General features: G+C 35.5%; 1 protein-coding gene across 3 annotated transcripts; it reads right to left on the reverse strand.

Moving 5' to 3' along the window:
• Positions 1 to 5004: 5004 nt before the first annotated feature.
• LOC104414805 (protein ACCELERATED CELL DEATH 6) lies at positions 5005 to 8291 on the reverse strand. Of its 3 annotated transcripts, none has more exons than XM_010025995.3 (3): positions 7485 to 8291; positions 6224 to 6525; positions 5005 to 5979 (listed from the first exon to the last, which is right to left on the reverse strand). In XM_010025995.3, the coding sequence occupies exons 1-3, from the start codon at positions 8245 to 8247 to the stop codon at positions 5245 to 5247; spliced, it is 1800 nt and encodes a 599-aa protein (XP_010024297.2). In that variant the 5' UTR covers positions 8248 to 8291; the 3' UTR covers positions 5005 to 5244. The 3 variants fall into 3 exon arrangements, with proteins under 3 accessions (XP_010024297.2, XP_010024296.2, XP_039156495.1); XM_010025994.3 differs by having other exon boundaries at positions 6224 to 6762; XM_039300561.1 differs by having other exon boundaries at positions 6224 to 6603; positions 7485 to 8290.
• Between the last annotated feature and the right edge of the window lie 1872 nt (positions 8292 to 10163).

Here is a 10163-nt window from a genome sequence, read left to right on the forward strand (position 1 = left end):
CATACGTCAATCATGAACATAGGCAATTTCTAGTGCATGATGGGATAATATGCATGAGGGGTATATGTGATATTTCAAAAATATATCTCGAAATCATTCATGAAAAGTTTTGAGACAAAGTGATGTCTCAGCTATAAAAACATTCAATTACCAAGGCTAGCCTGGAGGTCGCATAAAAAACTGTGACTTTTACAATGTCAAATTAGGATTTTAAAAAAGTTTGAAAATATTTAGGATTAAGGAATATCTAGGCTATGGAACACATTCAATTGTCAATGCTAGCCCGGGGCTCGCATCAATGTACTCACAAATGTTGCAGGCATGTTGAGTATGGTCCAAACCATGATTTTCCTTAAGCCAAATTGATCTTTGGAGAAGAACTTTATTAAAAATTGTTTTTGAGAAACATCACATGTTTTGAAGTATTTTTTGAAAGATGTAATTTGAAAATGGTCAATTATTTAACAACAAAGATCAAAGCATTTAGAACAACTCCATGAAGATGGCATGGCCTAATTTCATACACAAACTTGCCTAAAAAGTATAACTAAACAATCACAATCAAGTTTATATCAGAAAACTTCATAACAAGCATATAACAACAACAACATTAAGTAATACCTAAAGATAATTTGGCAATGATAAAATTTCCTAACATGCATGACATGATGATGAACAACTTTCATGAAGAAAGTTTTCTCAAACAATCTACCCATGATTTTACAAAAATCAAACAACAAGTAACAACGCATCAGAAATTTGCCAAAACAATATAACATTCAGCTAATATCACGAAGATTTGTCCTATCAAAACATATCTAAAATCTTGAAATTTACATATAACATAGCCAACATGATAAAAGCAAGTTTCATTAAGAGGCCAAGTGCAGATTCCAAATAGCAAAAAAAAAAAAAAATATCAAAAGTCTATCCAAACGGGGGTTAGAACAAGGGTTCAAAATTTGATCCCTTGTCCAGATTGTGATCTAGCTTTAAAAAAAATGAAAAATTGGTCCAAACGATGAGCGATTTGCATGAAATCAGCGGCATTAAAAACTTTTACGTGTGCCTTACATCTTCCTAGAAGAGCTCGAGTCCAAACTAAATAAATTTGGTATCTTAAGATTGAGATCTTTAAAAGTGTGTGCATCAATAATTAAGAAAACAAAACATAAGCATTCATTAGAAAACCTCAAAATCATTCAAAGAATGCACAAACGGCATGAAGAAATCACATGAGACTTAGGATTGGATGCGACGAAAAGTTTGGATAGTCATCTAATCCTAAGTCAGCATGCAAAATGTCATACAATTTAAATGAAATGATTCACGATTCCTAATGATATGCTTGGGGATCTCAAGTATGATGAACACTTTTTGTGAGACAAATTTAATATACAAGATGAAACTCAAACGACATGACCTAAACATGTATGCAAATCTTACAACATACGGTTTTATCATCAAGAAGGCATGATCATAAGAATCGATCCCCAGATGACTCAAATAAACATGGAAAGGTGCGCATATGACAAGGTTTCATTTCAGCACTAAATTTACAGAACAATCATGATTTCAGCCATCCTTAAGACATGCATAAATCCTACCAAAAAAATCACATACAGAGCATATGATGATGAAGATTTCTTGTTAAGAGGTCAAAATTCAATTAAGATCATATGAGTCATGACAAAAATGACAAAATAGACCAAACTATATGTCTATCACATATTGCTACAGTACCTCTTACTCTAATGCATGTAATTGACTCACTTTACCAATGTAAAAACCTTGCAAAGCATGCATCAATTGAACATATATATCATGTATTTCAACTCTCACAAAGAATTTGAGACCAAATAGGTGCAATTGTAGACTCAATTTCATCAAAATAAATCTTGGACCAATGTAGGACAGACTGACCTATGTTCAAATCTAAGTGATTTTAATCTAGCTAAACATGTCTAAAAATTTTGAAAAAAAAAATACAAAACATGTACAACGCCCGAACAAGAAACTTTCATGAAGGAAAGTTGTTCTAGAATTCAACAAACAAATCAGTAAAAATATAGCAAAATCATATATCGATACAGAACAGATTGACCTAGGCTTAGATCTAAGTAGATCTGACTTAATTGAACACATTCAAAAATCATGAAAAAATTACAGTAGATGCACAAGATGATTTGAAACAAAAATTTTCAAATTATCGAGAAAATTTTGTCAAAAAATGATCACGAAAGTCGGCACAAAAATGACAAAGCCATAAGGCAGAACAGAATTAGAACCGAAAAAGACCTAAACTACTGCAGAATCATTAATCTTTAGAGGTGTTTTTCGAGAATCAAATGATGCTCAATTGGGTTATACGACCTATCATTTTGAAGCTCGGGATGTCTATTATCTAATCCTAAGAGGTCTCAAGCTGAAATGAGGTTGTTTCAAACCTCGTTTTGGTCAAAACAGTGACCTCGATATAGACCTACGAAAATCATAGATTAGACTCAAGAACACAATCACCATTCAAATCATCAACAAATCATTGCAGCATACATAATCATTGATCTTAAGCATGTAAAAGCTCATAATCTTGAATCATAGCCCCGATCGACTAACTCAATCTCACTTCATCGGATTCGAGTTTCGAATCGTTATCTTTGTTACGATTTTCGCGAATTTTGATCAAAATCGATCAAGGTTTTCACCTAATCTTCAATCCAACCTCCACAAACCAGCAAGCATAAGATCTGGACAGCAAGGGAGTTGATTGTTGATGAAGATGGTGGAGGTTGAACCGGCAACGATTTGGTCGCCGAAAGAGAAAACCAACCGAATCGAAGAAGAGAGAGAGAATCGAGTCTCTTGGCACCAAAAAAGTAAAGGAGAGATAGAGATCTAGAGAGAGAGAAAATTTCGTGCCAAATAAAGCCCTTACTCTGAAAATGGAAGAAATTTAATTTATATACTCCTCATATTAAGCGATTCCGGCCGTCAATTTGACCCGATGGTCGAAATCTCGATCCAACAATTAAAAATCCATTTCGAAGGCTCCATCATGATCTCGAGGTGTCAGATAATTAATCTAGTGGGTTTAATTTGCAAAAAACCAAACCAAAATTGAGAATTACGTCAACATGTCTAATTAAGGGTTAATTTGTAATTTGATGAAATTTAATGATCAATTTGTAAAATTTTGGGAAATTGAAGGTATAGAAGTGAAATTGGGATTGAGAGGGTTCCAAAACTAGTGGCTGGAGGCTAAGAATTGGCCAGCAAGGGCTTGAACTGGTTCGATTCGGTTCAGCCAGATTTTAACCAGTTCTTGACCGATTTGGTCTGGTTTCTGCTATTTTGTTCACTCGGGACTCTTGTGGGTCAAAAATTTATGCAATTTAACCATAAATGACCAAATTGAAAAGGAATTCATTTTTATGAAGAAATTAATCAATTAAGATACAATTAAGCTAATCAAACCTTATGAACGTGATCTAGGGATCTTTTATTGACCTAATTAAATGATTATCGTGAAAAAAAAAATTGAGTCGAAACCATGGGTGCTTTGAATTGGGCATAAAGTGCTAAAATGGTAAAATTTGCAATTCAATGGGCAAAATTCCAAATTAACTCAAATTAAACTCAATTAGTATCACAATTGTCATATCTAATAAGCTACCCATATGTAAGATCACTTATCATATTCAAATTGACCATGAATTGAAGTGCTCGAGCTTAGGTCAAAAATGGATCTAAGCCTAATATTTAAATTGGATTTAGATTCATGAAATTAAACCATAGTCATGAATGGGTCAATTCAAATTTTGTCAATTGGAGTTTAATTGCTTGATTTTATAATGCTTGGGAGGATAAAATTCTTCAAATTGATGAGTTTTGGTGTGAATTTTTCAAAATCGATTTCAAACTTGGACTTATATTAAGGAAATGAGTAAGAAACAATAGTCTATTTGCAAGTTATGAATGATTGATTTTGGTCTCCTAATTATTGCGAAATTAAATGTTCAAATCGATTTCGAATAGTCCCTAAACCAAATGTCAAATAATGAACTACACATAATTATGACTATAATAAAAGTAATTTTATTTTTTGGTTGATTTAGAACCTAAAATTGAAAAATTCAGAAATCAAGGTTCTTAATCAAATTCTGTGAAATTTTTGACACAAAGTCAAATTGGCCTTAAAAGAAATGTATTTGTGTATTTTTTTACTTTTTTTTTTTTTTGGGTCAAGGTTTGACCAAAAGTCAACCACTTAGTTGACTTTTTACTAAAATGTTGATTTTTTGGTCAAATCTTTGAATTTTCAAGAAATTGATTTAGAAAAAGTGAAATTAAAGCTAAATGGAATCTTTTTGGGGTGAAAAGTCATTTCTTGACCCGAGGTTATCATTTGACTTTTCAGGTTTTTCTTGAAAATGAGCTAAAATTTACTTTAAAACGACAATGCAAAAGAAAGAAATGAAAAACGACACTTTTTGGTCGAAAGATGCAATCAAAAACCTAAATCTTGATTTTTACCTTTTAATTATGCATCGACTAAAAATCAAGTGTCAACAAATGCAAAATCACTAAAGAAATAAATGAGAAACAAAGACATTAGAGATTTACCTTATTTGATTCGGTACATATTTACGAGTAGAGCCAACGGTAAATAATTTACTATAATTAAATAATTAGAGTTACAACCGTTTGTATACTCAAATATTTCACAATTAAATTAAACTCAAAAGTAAAGTATTTATAAATAAACAAATGTAAAAACACATGGCACAAATCCCCAAGTGTTCTAGCCCATAGCAAAAATTTTACTACGGCTTATCCATGAAGCATCTCTGTACACTTCTTTTCTTTTCCCTTCGTGCGGCTGCGGCTGACGAGAAGAATAAAAGCAAAACCGCTGCTTTTTATTTCTTTCTCTCACAAAGATCCACCCACAAAATTAAATATATGTTAATAAAATAGAATATGTGAGCCCCTAATTTTATCTTGTAGTGCCAGAGAAATTTTCTTTTTTATTTTAACTGTAACTGAAGCTCCCTTTCTTAAATTTCTTTCTGCTATCAGGCTTGGATATTTATCCAACCCGATCAAAACAAATCGCAACAATATATTTACATGTCCTTTGAGATATTCACAGGATTTCTTTCCAACAGTTTAATAAATCGATCCAATTTGGATCGGGTGTCATAAATGGTTCAAAATTGAAATATAATTTAATATGCCCCAATGTCATGATTTTCCATCGATGGCATTTGTTGATGTCGCCGTATCAATTTCTAGAGACCCAGCATGACGCTTGAGGGATCCAAGAGGATACTCAGGCTGCCACGCAGCCCTTTCTACAGTCACACTTCTTGAAATTGATATACCAGCTCTAAGGATGTAGTCGGCCAACAGCTGGACAAGACGGCATTTGTACCCAAGCGGAACAAACAAGGCCATGTAAAGACTCAAGATAACGAAGAGAGCAATGATTCCAATGATCAAAGTAACAACGGCGATCCAAGTGCGTTTGCTTACGGTCACGTAGACCCCTGCCATAAAGGCCACAGACATTGTGGCAAGAGCTATAAGCAGTGGTTGCCTTGCCTTTCCAAGGGCATGAAGCACAGCATGTGAATCATTAATCTGTCTCCATAGAAGGATCACAACTGAAATTATTGAGCTGAACATGGCGACAGTGTTGCAAATCACGAAGACGTCATACATGGGTTTGTTCAATAGTGTAGCAATTCCCGCATCTGGTTCAGAGTTGTTATATCCTCCAGGAATAGAAAAGCCAGCAGCAAATGTCATAGTAGCAATGAGAGTTGCCACAACCATACGGGAATTGGCCTCGTCCTTAAGTCTATCCAAATCTGGAGGCTCCAAATCGCTCCCCGGGCCTAGGCCTTTTGGTTGGCAAATTGCTTTGTCTTTGCTTCTGGGTGCTCCAGCAGATAATAAGATTGTTCGTGTTAAGCTCTAGTCAAGCATATAAAAAAGATTGTTAATTATCCGTGAAGATAGATTTAGAGTTTGGAAAAATGAAACCTTCTCAAGAGATACACAGACTTGCAAATGCAATCTTTTCAAAGGTTGCTATGGAAACTAAATTCCTCTCGGTAACTACTTGGGTGGTTCAAACTCTAGTTATTTTCGTCTCTCCCGCAATGGAAGCGGCTAAACAATAATGGAAAACAAAAGTAGATATTGTGGAGATCAATACCTGGTGAAGTGGAGCATCTATTTTTTTCAGTTGCTCATCTACAATGTCAAGAGCCGTCAAGTTGCTGTTGTTTACAAGCTTAAGATTGACCCTATTGTCCCGAGTGAGAGACAATAGAACCTCGGGTTGCCATTGTAATGTGGCCAAATGTAGAGGCGTATTTCCTAACTTGTCTTTCACATTTATGAGCTTCTCAAGCTCAGGATTACTGAGTATGTACTTCACTACAGAGGCCCTTCCATACTTTGCTGCAACATGAAGTATATTTTGCCCTTCCTTAAAATTTAGCAGCTCTTCTGGATCTGGCCAATGTTGAAGCAAATCCTTAATTGTTTCGAGATGACCCATTTTGGATGCAATGTGGATCGGAAGATAGCCCTCTTTGTCATATTCAATGGCACTTGAAGTGAATTCATTGACCAAGAATTTGACTCCATCGACATAATTCACATATGCTGCTAGATGGAGCGGAGTACCACCTCCAGCATCACTTAGAAAAAATAACTCTTTCTTCCGCTTTAACATCTCTTTTAGCATTTCTATGTCATTACAAAACAGCAAAGAAATGAATTTGTGCCATGCTCATAACCAAGGAGCTGGTAATTGTTAACTACTATATTTTCTTAAAATGAATAGAAAAAATGCGACAATTCATGGAATCCATAATTAAAATGTAATCTTAGGTGGATAATTTCAGTATAGACCATGGAGAATGCTTCTAGGCATAGAAATATTCATTTCCACGTAGTAGTTGATCGCATTTGAGTTATTAAGGGCAGCCATGACATGAGTCTCTTCCTGTTTTATGAAAGGTCATTGGACAAAAATAAAAGTGGTTTAATATCTACAATGGCTTATACCATGAGTACCTGCTACCGAAGTACTAAACTTATAATATTTTTCAGGGGTAAGTCTGGCTAGCACCCAAGTCCAAACATATTGAAATATGCCTCCTTATAGGAATTTTTTAGTAATTGGTGCAGGCACTAAAACGTACAAACTTTGTATTGATTCCCCAATTATGTCCCAATTTTTTTTTATCTCATGTGAAAACCAACTTTTGCTTGAGTCCCAATTTTAGCTCAAATGTCTTATTTGTCTCATTACACTAGCTTATCTTAACTGGGGGCCTAAACTTTATCTGGTATCATAAAAAACGTAGTCATTTTTAGTTCAGCGGCTCATGTGGAACAAAAGTAGACATGCATATGGTCCGAATGATATATTTACTGGAGAGAGAGCCATAAGTACAACCACTAACCTATCGTTTGGTGCATCACGGCTCCGTGGACCGGCGACATGCCTTCCAATGAAGAGACTTTCTCCCCATCCACTGCTTCCATCAAAAGCACAAGACTCCTCAAGTCTCCCGTCTCGACTGCCAAGTACAGCGGGCACTTACGCTCTCTGTTCTCCTTATAAACCAAATTTGACCCTCGATTCAAGAGCATACGAGTCAATTCGTAGTGACCGTTCCTCACAGCCTCGTGCAGCGCTGTGTTGCCCGCGTCATTCGCCATGTCTACGATCCCATCGCAGTCAAGGAGGAGTCTGGCCGTGTGGATCCTTCCGGCTCTCGCTGCGACGTGGAGCGCGGTGTCCCCTCGGAAATTCGCCTCAGTGGCGCGCCCCTTGTCGCGGATGACCTCGAGGAGGGCTCGAAGGATGTCGCAATTCTCGATGCCCGCTGCGACGTGGAGCAACGAGTTCCCAGAAGGGCCCTGTATGTCTATGATCTCGGACAAAGGGACTCCCTCTTCTGCGGAATACTTTTCGAGGGCTTCGATGAAGTTGTCAACGTCGCCTTCTTTCGCGGCGGCTTGTAGCCGCGGACTTACACGCCATTTGACCTCTGCTGGGCTGTGTGGTCTGTTTAAACCTTCCAGCGCTTTCAATCTGGCCATTCTCTGCTCCCACATTTCATTATCCTCCATAGTTATACTCACGCGATGGCGATCCATCTTTAGACTCTTAAATATGAATATCGTCCCTTCTCTCCAAGATTTATAGCACAGCCAGGACATGGATATTTTTTCTTTTTTAGCTGCCCGGGCACATCTTGTGGACAAGAGCAACTCTTCAAAAAGAAATATCTACGCGCGTGAGAACACCAACCGCCGAATATATTCCCCAACGTGCAGTCATATCAGGAACATTGTTTAATGCAAGTAGATCCCCAAAAATTGTGGGTCCCGCGAAATTGCACAGGGCGTAACTCTAAATTTCAGACTATTTGGAAAAACAAATCCAAATCTAATCCGACCGGACATTGATCAATTTATAGGTTAAACACGGCTGCCATCATTTCCTTGTACCACGCCCAGGCAACCTTGGAGAAGGCATTGTGAGGATCAGGCGGGGAGATAAGGGTGTTTAACCCATTAAGTCCCCCCAGTGTTATCATTACTCTATTTTACGACATTGATCGATAAATGAATTTAGTCTAAAGTCCATCTTTCTCAATTTAAGATGGGTTTTGCAAAAACATACGTGAAAATTGAAAGAAAACTAAACTACTTGACTAGTAATGCAGGGATAAGATTATTTTACAGTGAGATTAATAAGTAAATTGCTAAATTATTTTTTATTAAGAAAATTTATACATGAATCTAAATTTTTTATCATCATTGAAATTTTAAACATTGATATTTTAGTTTTTAATATTAAATGTTAATTTGATCCACAATCTTCATTTTCGTTGAAATTATCAATTCTTCCTCATGATTGAACTTAGTCATAACATAGCTAGTTACCTGATTATTCAAATAGTCTAAAACTAACTCAAGAACATCCTTTTAACTACGTTCTCACCCATGCACATGTATAAGAATTGTGGCAGCAAATTATATGCACATAAATGTCACTAAGAAAAATTTGGCATAATAATTTAGGTCATAAGTCTAGCACGTGATTGAGCTAGATCATACAATACAATTGCATTATTGTCATAAAGTCGCTCAAAGCTAACTAAAAGAGAGTTTCATTATTAGTGAAGAATTTTCTTTGAGACACTAATTAAACATACATGATAAGAAATATTTCAATTTTCAATACACTAATTACACATAACACTAGAGAAGTAGTGAATTGAAACTTGTAAACTTTTTGTATGTGTGGCTGCTTAATAATTATCTTGAGACTCTCGTTAACAAGATGTAACTAAAAAATATCCCTCAAATCTATCTTAATTGAATGTATCATAACATAAATTCAATGCTATCCAACATCACTTCGTGCAAAAGTGAAACTTTTGAGTACAAAAGTGCCAAGATTTATTACATATATTTCTTTTAGAAGTAACTTGAAATTTTGAATATATCATGGATTTTAAGTTTGAATTTTTCCATTGTGACTTGGGTTTCAAAGGTTTTGGTGAGGCCATTTTTTGTTGTTAAAATTAGTTAATTTATTGAGGTCAAAAAATAAAAATTAGTGGGGTCAAATTATCGGATGCTTAAAATATTTATCCACTAAAAATATCTGCAATTTGACTGAGGCAATTACGAAAACATGGGAATCATATCCGCAGGACACATACAGCGAAAGGAAAGGTGGATAGTTGAGTGTGTCATCTTTATCCTCGGTTTCAAGTATTTACAGAGATTGAAGCTCGGTTGACTATCTTCTCCTTTTCCCCCTAATTTCTTCACGTTCTTAGTAGTTGTTTTCTCAACTCTGTCCCGATCTTTACTGTCTCTATACCTTTTGTTTTCTTTTTCTATTGGTACGGATCTTTTTTTTAATGTAGCGCTTCATCAGCATCACTCATCCTCCCAAAATAAATTGGGTCTTTTTCTAATGCGGTGCTACATGCAACACCACATAAATTGGTATTGCTTGTCTTTGAAAATATTAAAATGAATATTTATAAGGAGGATACCAAATTCAAGTTTTTGGCTTTGTTAGTGAAAATAAATAAAGTTTATGACTACAATAGAAC

Source organism: Eucalyptus grandis, chromosome 8 (genome assembly GCF_016545825.1).
Source record: "Eucalyptus grandis isolate ANBG69807.140 chromosome 8, ASM1654582v1, whole genome shotgun sequence".
Lineage (NCBI taxonomy): Eukaryota > Viridiplantae > Streptophyta > Magnoliopsida > Myrtales > Myrtaceae > Eucalyptus > Eucalyptus grandis.